The sequence below is a fragment of the Parambassis ranga genome, chromosome 17, assembly GCF_900634625.1.
Source record: "Parambassis ranga chromosome 17, fParRan2.1, whole genome shotgun sequence".
In the NCBI taxonomy this organism is placed as follows: Eukaryota; Metazoa; Chordata; class Actinopteri; family Ambassidae; genus Parambassis; species Parambassis ranga.
Genome location: NC_041037.1, coordinates 3,957,037 through 3,975,799, shown reverse-complemented (window position 1 = coordinate 3,975,799; position 18,763 = coordinate 3,957,037). Strand labels below are relative to the sequence as shown.

The window sequence follows — 18,763 nt, the reverse complement described above, 5'->3', positions numbered from 1 at the left end:
ATACTATGCTTGGCTGTGGTTTGTCATTTTGTCATCACTCTACATGTCTTGTTCCAGTGATTTAGTGTATGTTGAGCCTTCATTGTGATGTTTACATGGTTCTTTATGTGTGTGATCTGCAGGACATAGTGATGGAGCTCCTGTGTGACACGGTGGCGTCTTCGGTACGACATGGGAAAGGTCTTGTGATCAGCGGCTTCCCAAGAGACCTGAGACAAGCGGAGGAGTACGAGGCCAAGGTCAGAGCGCCAGACTGATGCAGGCATGTGGTCAGAAAACATGAATAAAAGACGATGAAAGCCCGCCAAACTTCCAGCAGGATCAAAGAGAAGGAGACAGGAGAGTGGTGCAGCGCTGACATCAGTGTGATAAATGTTAATTAGATGTGGACACATGGATGCAAAAAAAAAACAGTGACAGAGTGGGGAAAGTGTCACAGAGGTGCAGAGTGTCATCATGTGTAAAGTAAAAGTGCAATCACTGCTCCAACCTCTCTCTCTTCTTCTGCTGTATGTGTCAGGTGGGAGAACCCAGTGCGGTGCTCCTGCTGAACTGCTCACCCGACACCATGTCCAGCCGTCTGCGGTGTCGCAGCAGATCCACCTCCAGCTTCCATCAATCCTCAGACAGAGACGGCGTCCTGTGCAGGAGGGCTGCGAGCTTCTGCAGCGACAGCCAGGAGGTGGCGGCTCACTATGAACGCAAGAGGCTTCTGCACACGGTAACAGGACGTCTGCTGTTACGAGGTTAAAGGTTACATGTCCTACTGAGGATCAGAGGAATGGGAACTGAAATCCATTTTGTTTCACATGAACGTATGAACACATTTCGGCCACAAATCAGTTTTGGATTCATGAGGAGGTTTATGCATTAAAATGACTTTCTGACACAGTATACAGTGTTGTTTTATAAACTTTAAATCTACACTTTAACAAAGAATCAGACATTAATAATTAATATTTTAAGTTCAGAAAGCTGCGATTTTTGTCTGATGATATCCACTTGTTCACTTTTTCTATAAGACTCAGTCAGACTTCCTGCTTCACTTCCAATAACTGCTTCATGGTGTCTGCTGGTTATCTGATCACCTGACTGGCTTCTTCAGTAACAGTACATTTTTGCTGAAAGACGTCACCTTCAGGATCAGATTTGTAGTAAAATCACAGACTTTCTGTCCCTTTAAAAAAAAGAAACTCACTGTTTCAACGTTTAAATGCCACATCAGGTGCTGCACTGTGTGTGTGTGTGTGTGTGTGCTTAAATGCCAGAACAGGTATTGAGGTCAGCAGTCTGCTGTAAAGGCCTCATCTGAGCTGCTTTGTCGTCTCTGTCTGCAGATTGACGGCGAGAGGTCACCGGAGGAAGTGTTCGCACAGATCTGCCATTCGATGGAGTCCAACATCTAACAACTCAACCCACCCGCCCACCCACCCACCTCCCAAACTGTCCATCCAGGAGGCCCACCTGTGATTCTCTTTCCCATCAACCCCTCCCACCCACCACCACCACCACCAAGGAGACTCGCCTACATCACCTCACACCTGCACCAGACATACAATATATGCTCATTGAATTCCAGTGGTATGCATGTCCTACCTGCACCTTCTGCTTCTGACTCTGACAAAGCGCCTGGTTGTCACATTCTGCTTCATTGTTTCTCTTTCTCACGTCAACCTCCACATAATGTTGCCAACTGCCGGACCGAGGCGGTTAACCGTTCTGACGAAACAGCATGTCCTGCTGTGACTGAGAGCATGCAGGATGTGAAGTCTTCATCGTTTTATTCTGCCACAGAGCGGAGACGTCAGGGCATGTTCATGCTCTCACGCACAGCAGCACCATGATGCTTTATATTGTAACTAACAAGCATGCAAAAATCACAGTTAAGCTTAACTGCCTTTTGTGCATCAGCTGAAGAGCAGAAATGAAGTAAGAGTATTAGCATTTGTATGTTTCTGAGCTCATCGTACAGGTGCTTGTTTCAGTCTGGTATTTAACATTCAATAAAAGCCAGTGCATTTACTAAAAGGTGTGCGTCTGTGCTTTGGTCCGGTGTGTGTTGTGAGCTGATAGCCCCATCTACTGGTGAGAAGACTGCATCAAAAAGGAGAGGGATAGGAGAGAAAAAAGGTCCTTCGCTCCAATATTGAAATTGTAGTAAGGTTAAAAAAAAATCATCTGAATGTTAGAATTTAAGTCTAAATGATCTTTTTTCGAACATTTATTTCGAACATCAAAAATGTAAATAAAGATCTATATGTACTGGAAGATTTCTTCTAGCTGTAGGTTTGAAAGTGAAATGTTTTTAATGGACTACTGTTTAGCATCTGTTTACAGCAGAGCCACTAATACAATGCTGCACAACGTGACCCGTCATACTAATATTCTGAAGAACTGTCTTTAAAAAGTTTCTGTGCATGGCTGTACATACTGTTGTATAACCGCTATATATAAAATTCTGCATTAATGAGGATAATCAAAGTTATACAGATTCTGTTTCATCGCCTGAAATACCTTTTGGATTGTACTTTGCAGAACCTCAATAATCGCCCGAACAGCTCTACAACACTGCTTTACGTCCAAATTACCGTACTGTTTTTTATCTCAGGACTAAAGGACTGAGGTATAAAACCTGGAGACATTTAGGTGACAATATAAAACAAATCCCTAAAAAGTAGATAGACCCAACCATTTGAACTTTTGCTCGGACAAGGTGACTAAACCTGAAGCATAACCTAAACCCTGTGACCTTGAATAATAATGATAATAATACATGCACCACAGATGTAGAAACACCATTTTCACATACTTTTATTTCCACGGTTCTCCTCTAGCATTTTTTTTTTTTTTTACATTATTTTTATTTTATTTTTTTACATAAGAACAGACTGTTATACACAGATATTGAAGCAGGGCATAGGGGGTGAGGGAAGGAGACGAAAACCATACAAAATGGTGTCTACTCAAGCACAACAAAATCTATGTGTATAAAACTGTGTGGGTTGTTCCACTGTGGAGGCACCAGCCACTACCTCAATCATTTATTTTTTTTTTTTTTAAATAGATTAATAAAAATACAATCTTTTAAATGGACCTTTAAAGTGGACTGCAAAAATTAAAGATCTAGAGGCATGAAGACTGGATCAATAATGTGGGACAGTGTGGGTCAATGGAGCCACGCAGGAGGGGAGAAGATGTGGCCAGGATCTGGAACCCTCTCCCCTTAAAAAACAAAAAAAATGATGATTTTTTTTAAAAAATGGCACACAGCAACTAGCGCTGGCTACTTTTCACTTTTCACCATATACTGTTACACTCAACATGATTAACAACAGCACACACTGGGGGAGGAAAAGAAAACAAAAACAGTCTTGTGTTTTGATTTGCCTGCCTTCAGAGACGTTTGCTCTCTATGCTGTAGTGCTTCCTTTGTTAGACATGTTTTAGTAGTGAGAGCAAAGGGAAAGGATGAATGTGTGTGAGGGGTAAAAGAGCAGCGTTGTGTGACAGTGGTAGGGATGGCTCCATGCTAACAACATGGCGCACCACCCTGTTGAACACATACAGGTCTGATGAGCAGAACTTCCTACAGTCTGCAGCCCAAACAACAAAAAAACGAAAAGAAAACACACCGGCCTCAACTGCAGTGTCTGCCTGACTTCTCCCGCGGCGCCCCAAACTCCCACTGAGGGCGCTGCGACTTATAAATACTCCAACTACAGATAGAACATTGTTCACTCTTGCATAACACGGAGACCACGTACACACATACAAACCACCTCAGTTGATGACTTCACAGTCCACTATGACATGCTGGTCGACCACACGTCTCCATTAGGTGGCGCTTCACCAGACTGATCATCAATTTTCCAGTTTTGAAGCAGCACAGGGAGGTAACTGGAGGGCAGAGGGGGGGGGGAGAGGGGAACAGGGACAGCCCTCCTGGAGTCACAGAGCTCAGGAATGTCGTGTGCCTTCTGTTTGTTTGTTTTTTTGTTTTTAAAAATAGTGTGTCGTTTCAAATCACAGATCCGGTGAATAACCTGGCTGAGGTGGAGCGGGGTCCCCCCCCCTATTATTTGTGAAGAACCAACATGGCCGCCCTTTGCTCAAGTCAGGGAGGTCAGTTTCCAACAGCCACCCCACCAGCAGCACTGAGGTCTGCTCTGAGGCCCCCTGGCTGTCTGCCTGCCTTGCTGGCCTTCCTGCCTGGTGGCGGGTTAAGCGGTTATCTTGGACTTAGAGGATGGAGCCATGCACAGAGTGGCCTGTGGGATATGTGGAAAGAGCCTGGAGCTAAGGGCACCTGGGACCCTGTCATCTGTTGGCTGGGAAGTAGTTAGGGTCCAGGTAGTTGTAGCCTGTACTCTGCGGCAGGCAGTAGTCCCTGTCCAGAAAGGTTTCCGCCTGGTACACCGGTTCCAGGTGGTGTGTAGGCTTGTGAGTCTCTGTCTTGAACAAACTGAAAGATGAGATGGGAAAATGTTAGGTCATGTAAGAGGCAAGGTATGGAGACAGTAAACTGGGGGGACATGACCATCACACTATTATCATCTCTTACTTGCTCCATCTTCTTGCTTCAATCACTTCTAAAAGTCTGTTTACTGTTTACTTGCTGTCTAATTAATCCTATACACTGACAGGTCCAATTGTAGCAGGATAATATAACAACCATATTACTATTATTATTCACATCACTGGTTTTAATTGTGTGTTTGGTTATCGGACATTAAAATATCATTTACTGATGTACGTCACGCTCTTCAGTCCCAATGAATAATTCTCTGCTGTGTGGCAATTTTAAGTAATGGAGGTGGAGGTTCTCACCAGTCGGAGCAGTTGGAGCAGAAGTCGACCGAGTTGTCTGGCGGACAATCCTGACAGTGCCACCGCACTCCCAGGATGGGCTCCATGCTGCAGACGTCACACTGTACAAAGCAAACACAAATATACAATGTCTGCGTCACACAATAGCAGTAGAACGAAGCTAGTTCCAATTTACTTAAATCTCTGTACAAATCCATTTTCAAAGAATTTCAGGTTTTTATTTTCATGTTGTGTATTGAAGGCTTTTCAACTGTGGTATCCTGAACAAAAGACTTTCTCTGTACTTGTAGCCATAACTTTGCTGTTTTCATAGAGGCACAGGAACTGCTTAAGATTAAAAGTTTCTACTTTTTTTATGTGATGATTAACACACTGTGAATTGAGTGTATAATGTGCAAAACAGCCACATGTTGTCAGCTTTTATGATGTGCAGAAGTGTGAAGACCCCACCTTGAAGCCTACATGCCGCATGATGACCTTATCCTCCTGGATCTCCTGGAGCTTCTGTTTTTTCAGACGCTTCAGCTCTAAAAGCTCTTTGTACTCTGGCAAATTTCTCAACTCCACAGGTATGCTCTCCTCATCCTTCGGGAAGACAAACAGACACAGAAAGATAAGGTTTAGGACATGCAGACAAATCATTGCTACATGATATTCTCTGGATGGTTTATACAATGTAGACAAATCAGCAGCCAATATTGATCAGTTTAAATTTAGCTGAACATGAGCAACGTATCTATAGTGCAGGTTTTAATTCTGTTTGGAAAGCAGTGTTGTCTTTCAGTCGAAAGTACATGAGTGAAGGCCTTGTCCTTCACAAAGATACTGGATGTTTGCTACTGCCAGTCTACACCATCGTCCACCTTCTATTTTAGGTCTTGGCCAGCTAAGCTGATGACGGCCAGACTTTGATTCCTTCCTTTAAACACGGTGGAAGTGAGGGACAAACTGGGGAAGTGAGAAATTATTATGGCCCATGCTGGCACTAACTTTGTGACTTCACTTCATACATTTGGGGTCAGAGATTTAGTTAACGTGCTGATCGAGACGGCCGCCTGTGTTCTCAGCAGGGCACGGCGACCTGGTTTTACTTAAAGGTTACTGCCATCAAAGGGGACAGAAAGAAATGTCAGCGCTTGGATGATGGCGAGCATCAGGAGTTGCGCAGTTGGAATGAAAAAAAAGAGGCGAGGCTGGTCAGGCCACCCTCTCCCCTTCTCTGATTCAGCCACTTACAACAGTACAAGCTGCCATGATTGGAGTGGCAAAAATAATCAAAGGGCCAAATGGTTCATTTCATCCAAAGGTGTTGCAGTGAAGCTGTAAAAGTACACGAGCGACTATGTGGTTGCACAGTTGCCGTGACTATGCTTCATCTGTAATGGATTTAAATTAACCAGCCAGGAGGAAAACAAGCACCCAACGATATATAACATAAAGCTTTTACCAGTTATGTCACAGGTCACTGCGTACACACGGAGTGGAGGCTAAGACTGTGGACAGTAAGAGGAGATGTGAGCTTGTGATTATCTTAATTAAGCGGCTAAGTGCACAGTCTGGCTGGTGATCAGTGACACAAAAAAAGGATCAGGGGAATGGGATCAGATACTAGATCATCTCTCAGGACAAAAAAATGGAAGCTGTGCGTGTGCAAGAAGACATTTATGAGGCTTTCATGAAGTGAAAGACATGACAAAGGACTGACCGAATCATCAGCTGAAGGTTCCTGCATGCTGTGGTAATACGCCGAGCGCTCATCATCATCGTCCATGAAGACTGGAGGCTCATACGAGGTCAGAAAGGTAGACGGCCGGTACAGGTGCTTGTTGAGGTGGTGCTGCCTCTTACTGGATGCCTGGAGATCAAACAGGAGGAGCCGTATCAGCATCTTACTCAAATATAACTCAACACATATGTATGTCTACATCTATTCCTGTATTCAATGAAAGTTGATTCATTGTCAAATTAACTGAATTTATTATTAATAGATACAGTATATCGATTAGTTTACATAGCATCAGTCATTCGGTGTGGTTAAATGTGTTGTTAAATGAGTGGCAGTTACCTTTTTAGTGTACATGCACAAGTTGGGTGTCCTTCCAGGCACAGGGATACCAGCTTTTGTCAGTTTGATGAAGTACTTTTGAACCCTACTGGCAACCTGGAATGTTTTAACAGGAAAATGGCGGTGTTAATCATTTCCAACTGAGGAACAGCTGCTTCAAGTAATTGAGGTCAGGCACATGTCGCATCCAGCTACTGGCAGGGAGTGCAGTTAATGTCAGTCTGCATTTCAACACTGACAGTTTTACACGCCTGCGATTTAAATTTGTTTGTTTCGCTTTGTTACTATAGCGAGGACAGAAGGTCTGTCAGGGTAATCAAAACCAAGCGCAAGGAGCAGAAAACTGGTTTACATACAAGTGATAAAATGCCTGGGTCATCCCTGCTTCTTTGACATGATAGCTCACCTTTTATTATTGTCAGAGGAGCAAAGTCACATATTCTGGACGAGCTTGTATTTCTACAAGAATTCTACGTTTTTTCCTAGTTTATCCTAATTCTAGTCCTCACCTGTTTTGCTGTGCGGTTGCCCAGCTCGTCAGCGATCTTCTGCCATCTTCTGGACTCCACTTCCTCAGGAGGAAACTTAACGAGCAGCTGCTCCAGTTTTTTCTATAAAACACATAAAAAAAGAAGAAACGTTCTTACTGCATTGGTGCATGAGTGTTTAACAAAGCCACAAACCCCAAGCAGAGAAAGGAATCTAACATGCCAGTTGACTGCAGTTCCTCTAGTGGCCACTTGAGGCAGCAGAAGAGTCAATTTCCATAGTCTATGTTAAAATGTCCAAGGAAACAGCAGAAATAAACATGTTTTGAGCCTGTTCGAAAAACAGTTTTACTGTCTGAAGGTAATGTTCCTGTTCATTAAACTGCTCTTTACTGAATTGTTGTATAACCTATTATATTAGAGCTCCAAGTTATTTCTTCTAAAAGTCAAGAAGAGAAATAGTGATGATAAAATCGGGACATAAAAGCTTGTTTTGTGTTTCTGTTGTGGTTGTGTAGGTTTATTTATGACAACATTCCCCAGCCTTATCCTGAGGAATTAAATGAAATATGAAGATGTAGTGCAAAAACCTTCCAGACCAACCTGTTCTTCCACCGTCCACAGCTGGTTAAATGTGTCAGGCTTGTTTGGGTGACAAATCCTCCCCCTGATCATCTGTCAGTAACAAAAGGAGTGACAGGCGTGTTAAAAGACTGACACAAGACAAAAATAATGGGCACACTACCGTTTGAAGGGATCTTTATACATATGAACTCCCTAGCACAGCAGATCCATCAGAGAGACAGAAACCTGTCTGTCAGATGTGAGTGGAGATATGTCATCAGGAAGACGGAGAACAACAGCAAAGCTTTCGACTGACAAACCTGAAATGTTAGAATTCAGCTAGTGTAGTCTGGAAAAAAAACAATGTGCGTCCACAATATAAACAGGGTCAGAACCAAATAATCAAGGGAGTGTTTACTAAATTCTTTGCAGCGTCTGATCTTGACAAATCAATTAAAATTGAAACCTCACTGCAAACACACACACTTTACAGAAGCCTAGAAAAAGACACTATCATGGGGGTGGGAGTGGCACTCTCTTCATGTTTCCATAGATACCGTCTTTTGTGCTCACATGTGCTGCATGCCTAACTGCTGAGGAGTAAAAATAAAGGAGATGAGGTTGGAGGAGGTGTAAAATGATAATAACCTGGTGATTTGTGAAGCGAACCTGCAGGAGATTGGTGACTCACCGGCTACAGTTAGAAACAGATGTCACTGCATTTGCACTAATGATATATCAGGAGAGGAGGCTCGTGTGCGGTGCAGGATGCTGAGACGTACCTGCGTTTGCCGACCGTTCTCCAGGGCATCACTGGTGGGTAGAGAGGAATACATGGTGGAGGATTCGCCTTCCTTCTTGGGCTCGACGGGACTTTTTGGTCTGAGAGGCAAACCTGAAGTGGAATGACAGAGGAGTCGCTCTGGTGTTTCTTTTGACAACAAGAAAGAAAAAAGAAGCACAAAATTAGTATCAGTATCAATGAACCTTACATACATTCACAAACCATTCTGATTTATACATACCTTTATCAAAGATCAACTTTAGCCGCCTAGTTTTGCGTTTCTTGTCACAGAACTCTCGCTCAAAATCCCCAAGGCCTGAGGTGTACTGCTCCCAGGCGATGTCAGGGAGCTGGACGACGCGCTGAGGACATGGCAGGCCCAGATTCACCTGTGGGTCACAACAGTAAGCAGGCAAAATCTGGTGAATGAACGAAACTATCCATCACAGACATACTTTTTTGTCCTTCATTTTTATTTGCTCCTTGGCAAGAACATTAAAACCACTGGCTCGACATCTCTTCCGACAGGAGAGTAATTACACCAAGAAAACGGATACGATTACATTAATCCTACCTTTATAATGAGTTTTAAAACTGTGAAAATGTGTTAAGACTTCCCAGAGCTAGCAATGTTTGTCCTCATTGTTGAGTTTCATTTTAATGAGAACATCAGAAAATGTTCTTGGAAAACTTTCCCATGTTCTTTCCACCAAAATAATAGTTGATGCAGTCTATTCTGTCTCCACAGCTTCGATTCTTCACCTCTTCAGCAGGCAACACATTGACTTGCTCATAAATCTGCTAAACTGTACGTGGCTAATTTGCATATTTATGTCAGCTATGTAACATAGTATTATCTTCAGTGTATCCATGTTTTGTTACCCTTTCCTGCAGCTGCTCCACAAAGCTGATGGGGTCAGCTAGCGCCTCTCTCTGGTGACACATCAACGTCTCCAGATCCAGGATGGCCTGTGTACGCTGGGCCTCAAGAACTCCAATGGTCTGCAGCAGTCTCTGATAACTGATGCAAAGGGAAGCAAGGTTAGACAAGAGTAGAGGATAGGGAACTGCTCAACATTATTTAACCTGACACTTGCAATGCTGCAGTGCATCAAACTTTAGACAACAGACCATGCATAATTCAACCATGGCACTGAGAACATAAACAGCGACACGTGAACTATTTTCTACCTATCTACAAATAACATGCGTACGTGTTATTGCATCAGCTAGAAATCGTGCAAAACTACCTAACATTTTTATAACCCTGTTCATAATGTAGCCCATCAGGGACTGTAGCAGTGGTAAGAAACAACACGCTACAACACTGCACACATCTCTGACTTTTTACAACAACAATCCAAACCTTTGCAACAAAACACTTGGGTTTTGAGCTGCGCTTGAGGAGCTTTCAGCGCTGTTAAAGTCTGACCTTTCCATTCGCAGTGGAAAGCTCAGGGGCAAGGAGAACTGCAAACTGAGCTGTCAATGACTAAGTACATTACTGACTCAGATGCCTTACAGTGTGAGCTGAACTGGAGGAATCGACAGTAATGTGACAGCATCCTACATAGCTATAACCTAACGCAGGTGCTCAGTGGAGCAGAGTGGATCAATCTGCACTAACACAACATGAATGAAAATCAATGCACAGGACACAATTTATTAAACAGCTATCACTGGTTTCAAAGTCCTAAAAGCAAAACGCTCTGATGAGTCAACTGTATTTAACATCATGTTTGTGATGAACAATTGTCTTGCAGAAGCTAGTCTGCATCAATGCAGACCATTTTTTGCAATAGTGATAAACAAAGCACCTGCCGCACACTTCCTGTGTGCTCCAGAGTGACCCTGATTCAAACGTAAGATCTCTGCAAAACAAAGCAGCAGAGGTGCTAACAGAGTTATCTGTGAATTAATCTGTTTTAGGGAAATAAGGAGGATTTGGCTCTGCTTCTCATCACTCTGGACTCTCTCCAAGTGTCCAGGGACTAGTCTGGTGTTGCATTGCCACCTACTGGGCCTGAGGTCCACTGACAAACACTGGTGCCAAATGAAACGCTGCACTCTGGACGATAATGTTGCAATGCTAATGCCTAATAATTAAGACCTGTGACCTGCCTGATGTGAAAAAGATCAAGAGAACATTTTGTTCAATACTGATGCAAACATGCAAATGTTTCCATGTACACATCATCAATCACGCCTGTGTCAATTCTTTATATTCAGCAACTCAAAAATGCCTTGTCGTGCTTCTCTTAAAAATGACTCCCTGCTGCATTGATCGGAGCCTTCAAAACGTCCTTACTCAGCACAACTAAACCTTGGCACGTCACAGAAACTTGATAGAATTACTCTGCAATACAAGAGCAGAGAAACCTTACTCTTAAGCCACTATCCGAATTTGAAACATTTACCAATACTGGTGTCAAAGACAGAGAGACCTCAGCTGATGAGGTATCCGAGCCCCTAAAGAGCCCTTCTCCTGTGAAGATGCTTCACAAATCAGCTGACCTGCCACAGCACAGTTAGCAGAGCCTGACTGAGCGCCAGTGTGGGACCTGTCCACCAACATAAACATCCCATCTTGCATGACAAGTAACAACAAAACTAAGAACAAAGGTCGACACTGAGAAATCCATTTCCTCTACAACAACCCATCTTACTGAGAAAGGAGATAACCGAAGCAATCAGCACAGTAATTTTAACATCCAATCTCCTTGGGCTAGGGAAGACTGACTTGGCAGTTAATTCACACAATTACAGCACCAGATTGAAGGTGTAAATTAAATGTTGAAACATGTAAAAGCTCCACAATAAGGCGGTGGCTATTGTTAGATGCTCACCACTACTCCTCCATGACTGAGAAAAGATGATAATTAAACATTGTGCCCATGTGGGAATGGTGCAGAAATGCACATTTTACAAGGAACCAACGTTTACTTTAGGTTAAAAAATCACAATCTTTTTAGAACAAACTCCATCTCTGGTTCATTCAAACCCACAGACCAGAAGTAATTTAATGATCACTAATGTAGTGATCAACATGTGTGAGAACTACATCAACAATAGGTTACTAGAGCAAATTCCCTGGTGAGTTTCACATACTCTTTGTTGTGTTTAAGAGCCAGGTGGTCTGACTCAAAGTAATACACATCAGGCTCCTCCTCTTCCTCCTCCTCCTCTGCAGCCTGGCTCTGTGTCAGCTCCTTGCTGCACTCAGCCTCTTTGTCCTCTGCTGAACCAACATCCTCACCACCTGCCCTGTCTCCAGGATCCACAGAAACAGGCTCCTCATTGGAAAGGCCAACAGAGTCTGAAGGAGCTGGTTCCTCCACCATAGGGCACTCCTCCTCCAGCCCAACTACCACCTCCCCCTCTTCCCTCAAGGGACCATTGTCTCTAGGAGGAGAGCTAGGTTTGGAGGGGATGGCTTTGCCACCAGACGCAGCTCTCCTGGGTGAAGTCCGCAGGGTGTATCTGTGTTCATAGAGCTCTGTGAAAGGAGGGGACATGCTGGATATTGAAGGGCTACACCCCCGGTCTGTAGGGGAGGGGGATGATGTTGGTGGGGGTGTAGTTTCTCCTGAGTTGCTGTTGTTGTTGTTGATTGGACTACTGTTCATGTTAGTGGTAGGGGAGGAGGTGGAGGCTGCAGCTTCCTGCACTGGAGTTACTGGCCGCCCATTGGTATCACTCTCGCTTTCTGTCACCTGCTCCTCATGGGCCAGACACAATGAGTCCCCAACCACATCAACCTCTACCTCCTCCACCTCCTGCTCCTTGGCCACTATCAACTCAGGGACAGGGTCGTCTGGAGTACTCTCAAATGCTGGTGCAGATGAGGCTGGCGATTCCCCTGAGCCAGAGACCTCCATCTGCTCAGGGACAGAGTTTCTACAAGGCACAGCGGGGTCAGGGGATGAGGGAGCCCCAGTCTGACTGCCATTGAGCAGCGACGGGAAGTTAGCAACAGAGGTGGGATTTGCACTAGGCTCTCCAGTAAGTGTGCTAGATTCCTCTGCTTTACTGTCTCTGAGTCCATTAGAGGCCTTGTGAGCATTTGGGGGCTGAGCTGCCCCATCGCACTCCACCCGACCATCCTCTGCCGTCACCTCGGTCAGCTCACCTTCCTGTTTACGGAGGATAGGTGAGGCAGGAGCTGTGTTAGCAGAATTTTGGCTGGCTAATTCTTCACAACTATTGTCCTTGCTGGGCTCTGGGACAGAGACTGGACTTTCAGGTTTGAGAAGTTCAGGGTCCTCCTCCTGTCCCTGAGACTCTCCAGAACGAGAGCACCGCTTGGCCCTTTTGATTTGAGGAGAAGCATCCCGCGCCCCCTTCCCTCTATCACAGTTCTCGGACTTTTCTGGGCTAATGTCTTTTTCTAAACAGGACACACCTCGCTTCCTAGAGGTGGTCAGCTGATTGGCCTCCGCTGGAGAAGCATTCGAGTCAGTTAGCTTTCCATGCAACAAGGCCTGTTGGTGGCCATCTTGCAAGTGAGTGTCCTGCTTCTCATCCTGCTTTGTGTCCTGTTTAGAATCCTGCTTGTTTTCCTGTTTCGACTCGTGCTTGATGTCTTCCTTGGTGTCCTGCTTTGACTCCTGCTTGTTGTCCTGCTTCGATTCCTGTTTGGCATCCTGCTTCTTCTTGGGCGAGCGGGCCCTGGGTAATGGAGACACCAAGGTCTCCTCTGGCTGGGCAATGCTGCGGTTCCTGAGAGTTCGACCACAAAAGTTCTCATCCAATCCATTGAGCCCCACTGATGACCTTGTGACACGCGAGGAACGGGACGCGGCCATACTACGGCGGGTGCCTACAGTCTCCTCATCCTGGTGCTCTCTCCTCTGCAGCAGAATGTGGGCACCTGCAAGATTCAGACAAACACACATGCACTTTATTTCAAGACAATACAATGACTGTAAACTGCCAACAATTACAGCTCAATTGTTACACTGTTCTTTAATCCTACAACGGGTGTGGGTTTGATTCATTTTGTGGTCCAGCTGTGTTAAAAAATAAATGCATAAGAGCACCCTGTGGTGTCTCAAACAAAAGCACCTACCAAAAGACCTTTGTTAAATACTGCTTGGGTCATTTCTCAGCTCACACCAGAGGGGTATTGATTTCTTCTGTCATTGTAGCTAAGCAACACCTTCTGTCCACTGGCTTAACTGGATGTCTTATCCCAGGTCCATACAAGGGAAATAAATTTAAAAACTCAGTCAGGAATCTTTTATGGGCAGAAAACAAACAGGAAGCAGTAAGATAAGCTCTCCTATTTAGCCTGAATGGACAGACTCATCTGTATGTGCTTTGTAACTAAAGCAATGACCACAACTCAGCAGGCATTTTCATTTAGGTTAGTCATAAAAAAAACATAAACTGAAATATCTGCCTAAAAACCCCAGAATGATGCCGTAATGCAGAATGTGTATGTCTCGTACAGCAGGGGTCCATTTATTCTCTCCACACAGAGATTACTGCTTTTCCTGAGTAAAAAATGCAGTTTACTGGTTGACTGATTTCTGACACAGAAGCTACACAGTCATTCTTACATCCAATTCCACTGTGATAACACTGCTGTGCAGACATGGGTTGTCATCACACATGGTAGGCTGTTTATCTCTTTAGAACAGGTATGCCAGAGGGTCAACGTGCTGCACTCATTCCTAAACTTATCAGAACAAATAAAGAATTATTGCTTCAAGAATAATGCTACACAAGGAAATTACAGAGAATTTCCTGACTCCATTTAGGGCTCAACGAGGACTCTGCATACTCGCTCTGTAGATGAAGAACGCTATTTTAACCTCATTCATCAGTTATGGAAAGATAACAGAGAGCTTTGATGCAAAATCATCAAAACTTGGTTACTAATCAGCAGATGCATGTAATAAGAACTTTACTTGTGGTGTTTTGATTCTTTACATAAGCAAACAATGGCTGGCTGTCAAGACTACCAACACAAGCGCAAATGCAGCTTTTAGCACTTATACAGCACTAGTTTTTAAAATATTTATCTTTAGCCTCTTCACACAATGCATAACGAACAATGTTTGAGCACTGTTTGGAGCTTAAGTCTATTGCAGACACCATATTATGTCCAAAAAAAAACATGTAAAAAGAAATGCCTTGAACATCTATTAGCCTTAGTATGCATGTCATCTGTGTCCATGTAAACATGTACTTAATGAAAGTCGTGGGATATTTTAGGATCACAATGAAGTTCCTGCCCCGGTTCTGAGACAATTAAATCCCAAGAACATTCCCGGGAGACACACACACACACAGGAAACTTGCCAGTGAAGTATTCTTTAGATCACAGTTCAACCAATAAATCTCACACAGAGGACAATAAAAACGTGCCACAGTAAAGGTCGTATTAAAGTGACATTCAGCCAGAGATGAGCTCACTGAATGTCCTTTTGCAAAAGATGAGTCACAGTCCTAGTGTTCCACTGAAGGGAAACAACGCATCAATTAGCATTGTGGACGAGATGCTCATTTACATTAATTCCAAGTACATCAATCTGTGGGCTGACCTCTGTCAAAGCTGATTTAAAAAGCCTCTTCTTGCTATACTCGGACAGTCCCTCCCATTTCCTATAATATGCTAACACAGCAACACAAAAGCCCGAGGCTACTCTGGCTCAAACACATTTAGACCATATTCTTTGGGGGTCTAAAGCAATAGTCACCTGGAACAAGCACTACCACATGCACACATTACTCACACTCCACTAAAGACTCCAGCTGAGAAAGCTAATGTGATTTGTCCATGCATAAAATAAAAAAGAGAGAGGGGGGGGGGTTATTCAGACAGAGCACTCACCCTTAGACTCAACACGACAAAACTAATTAAGCCAGCTCATCTGACCTGCTCCCGAAAACTAATCGCTACATCAAAATAATTAGGGTTACAGCTGATCTGAATGACTACATGGAATATTTGCTTACATGTCTTCTTTTGTGTCCTAACAATTAACATGTTGCTGGCTTAACTGGGAAGGCCTTGATTAATAATGAATAATAAAGCCTGCCGCTGGTGCCTGCCGAGTAACTTTTGCACCCATTGACCTGTATGCAGCACGTTATTACATTGTAAATCTGGCTAAAATAGCAAAGCTGAAGCTAAAACTAATGTCAAACGTGCCTGGCAGAGATGTAATGACTGGAATGTCGTAAAATAAAGAGTGCAAGTGGCTTGCATATTTCCCAGTCAGCACTGTTACTAAGGAGGAGAGAAGAACTTTTTTTTTTCCAGAAGGAACAATCATTAAACACATAAATGACAAGAGGTCTCAATGGCTGTGGAGTGCGCACTAAAATAAACACATTTCTAAAGCTTACATACACTGAACGTTAACACATATATAGACTTCAGAGTAGTTGACTTAGAGCACACAAGGATATAGACAGGAAATAATATTCCTGTGACACAAAGTATTGTTAATTTTTGCTTCTGGATTTATAAACAAATCAGATTAGATTAACAATTCTAACGCTGATGTGGTCATAATTCACAGCAACACTAAGGTCATAACATCTGAGGAGACACTGCATAGGCTCTACTCTTTGGTATAAGAGGGTAGACATGATGGTACAATATGCCCCTATGTATATGTGTAAATTAACTACAAGTAAGATTAAACAATCCCTAATCCTTAGAGCAACTGTAGTGTTTTTATTCAATTCTCAGCACCTGCTAATTTACAGCCAATGTTGTGAGACGTCACTTGGCGGCACACTGACAGACACAAACAGACTAACCATGAATTTGAAGGGTAGATGAGCATCTTATCAGCAGGTTCAACGACCTAGACAGAACCCATGTGGGACAATCTCTCTCCTTCCACCACTTCCTGTTCTTCTCTACAGCGCTTGTTTGGTTGTGAAGTTATGTTAACACGTGCTGATTTGACTGCATTTCTATTATTATTATTATTATTATTATTATTATCACAGACCTGGAGTAATATAGCTCATTGGCTATATCACAGAGTAAACACTGCTTTCATATTAAAGATAATCAGGCTCCAAGTATGCATAACAAAACACACACAAACACCTTACAAGCAAAATGTGATGGGCTATTGTTGGTGGAGCAGCTAAGCTAACTTGAGACGTTTATTTGGTGATAAACAAGCTTTGTGCCGTTTTACCGTGCTGTTGGACTGTTCACCTCTGTTGCTGACCTGTAGTTCAACACTTCCATAAGGCCTACTGGCAACAAAAAATCCGCGCAGCGTTGCTTTGCGGACATACCGATGAGAATCGCTCAAATCCCAACATCTCAGCTAATCAGCTGCCGCGAGCGCAGAGCCGACAAAGTTGGGGAGGCACGAGGATGCTGTTAAACTAGCGAGACTGCAGCAGCACGTGCCGCCGGTTAAGTTAGCGCTAGTTTGCAGCAAGTGAACTCCAAAGTTCACGATTAAAACTCCGCTCACACGTTTAAGCAAAAAAAAAAAAAACACACAAAAAAACAACCCAGTTGATCCACTGAGCCAGAGGAGAGCAAGCTAAACATTAGCATGGTTCCAACTTCCAGGCAACCCTTACTTGACCTAGCATATACCGTTTAGCAGGCTAACCTTAGCAAACTAACTTACCGTTAGCTCTCCGGGCTAAATATAAATCATTAACGCTTGAGACACCAGACCTAGCAGACTGTTGCACCAGTGAAAAATTAAAAACATAATCCTACACGCTCCCCGTGACACTCAGCGAACAAGTGCACTGCAATTTAACCAAGCGGAATTCCATTTTCTGTTGGGATCGACTAGTTAGCACCGTTGGCTAACGTTACCTTCGCTAGATCTTCTCAGCTAGTTTTCCCCGTTAACTGTGCACCGTGCAGAAAAGAATCGTGGCGATATCAAATGTAGCCCCTCTATTAAACATTACTGGCTTCGGGCACATGCTAGCTAGCTCGACAACTGATACAAGACGTTAGCCCCACTGATGATACAGTACACAGATGGAGGGAATCGCTGCTAACATTGTGTCTCCCCGAGATTTTTATTTTTTTTTTATCTCTAAAGCTGCGTGCAGACACATAAGTAGCAGGTTAGCAACCAAGCTATATAACATTAGTTGGTAACCAGTTAGCAGCCACGGCTAGCCTCAGCAGCTTCATATTAGCTAGACAAGCTAGCTGATTGTTCCGCGCATAACTTTGCCGATGTATTTGTGTACTGCCAGCAATGACGCTCACACACATTTTTGGTGGGCTAATAAACTCAGGTTTTGTCTTTTGCTCTACTACACGCACCAAACTGGAGGCACAACTCTAAACAGCTTTTTTTGTAGCTCAAGAATTACACATACCTCACTTCCGTAAATTTGCTGCACGTTCGGCCGCAGCCATGTTTTCAATCCAGTCAACTAGTCGGGGTGTGTGTGAGCAGACTCAGCCGCTCTCGTCAAAATGCAACACTATCCTGTACATTTTGCCTCTGCCAACAGTGCAATCTGTCACACACCCGCGATGTCACCTTGCCAAATTGATGACTGTTTATTGACACACTTATGACGGACAATTCACAGTATAATTTACTTTATTTTTATATATTCCCTCCACGTTTGTCACCCCCCACATCCCCACCACCACCACCCTCCTCAAATCAGGCAAGAGCAACAAAATCAAAGAGCCTCTGTGTTCAACATGTTTTCATCAAGTTTTAATAGTGTCAGCCAGCAAAAATCATCATAGATCTTACTCGTATGCAAAAACTTGGAGTACAGCATTCTACCAGCCAACACATTTAGCAACACCATGCCCATACACAAAAATAATGCCTTTAATTAATTAGATTGCTGCTGATGTTGATGATGATGATGATGCCGATTACATACTACAATATGCTTTTTTTTTTGTACAGTTTAGTGAAGATAGATCCGGGTTGCGTGCACATCTTTATGAGCAGCTTTGCATTTACATGCAGATACATGTGATGTTAAAAGTGTGATCAAGTGTTAACAGCATGCATTCCTAACAGAGGCTGCCTGCCACATATTTTCTACGAC

At 43.6% G+C, this 18,763-nt stretch overlaps 2 protein-coding genes across 3 annotated transcripts in view; one reads left to right on the top strand and one right to left on the bottom strand.

The window, feature by feature from the left end:
* The window catches only part of ak5 (adenylate kinase 5), a 57,956-nt gene extending 55,955 nt beyond the window's left edge, over positions 1-2,001 (top strand). The window contains exons 12-14 of the mRNA XM_028428396.1: positions 123-239; positions 521-721; positions 1,338-2,001. Of these exons, the coding sequence (XP_028284197.1) occupies positions 123-239; positions 521-721; positions 1,338-1,406 (387 nt within the window). The 3' untranslated portion in view covers positions 1,407-2,001. The remainder of the gene's footprint in view (positions 1-122; positions 240-520; positions 722-1,337) is intronic.
* A 1,253-nt stretch (positions 2,002-3,254) lies between these two features.
* zzz3 (zinc finger, ZZ-type containing 3) lies at positions 3,255-18,154 on the bottom strand. 2 transcript variants are annotated; one of them, XM_028427853.1, is made up of 12 exons: positions 18,065-18,154; positions 11,837-13,598; positions 9,611-9,749; positions 8,970-9,117; positions 8,727-8,875; positions 7,984-8,055; positions 7,402-7,503; positions 6,893-6,988; positions 6,533-6,682; positions 5,278-5,412; positions 4,828-4,928; positions 3,255-4,462 (listed from the first exon to the last, which is right to left on the bottom strand). In XM_028427853.1, the coding sequence occupies exons 2-12, from the start codon at positions 13,531-13,533 to the stop codon at positions 4,318-4,320; spliced, it is 2,934 nt and encodes a 977-aa protein (XP_028283654.1). In that variant the 5' UTR covers positions 13,534-13,598; positions 18,065-18,154; the 3' UTR covers positions 3,255-4,317. The 2 variants fall into 2 exon arrangements, with proteins under 2 accessions (XP_028283654.1, XP_028283655.1); XM_028427854.1 differs by lacking the exon at positions 18,065-18,154 and adding an exon at positions 17,544-17,574.
* Positions 18,155-18,763: the final 609 nt, after the last annotated feature.

Bases quoted from the DNA above. Each gene is read 5' to 3' on its own strand.
- zzz3 (XM_028427853.1), bottom strand. From the start codon at position 13,533: ATGGCCGCGTCCCGTTCCTCGCGTGTCACAAGGTCATCAGTGGGGCTC. The intron at 4,929-5,277 runs GTGGGGTCTTCA...TGCTTTGTACAG, and splicing joins TGCGGCATGTAGGCTTCAAG to TGTGACGTCTGCAGCATGGA. The intron at 4,463-4,827 runs GTGAGAACCTCC...CTCATCTTTCAG, and splicing joins TGCTCCAACTGCTCCGACTG to TTTGTTCAAGACAGAGACTC.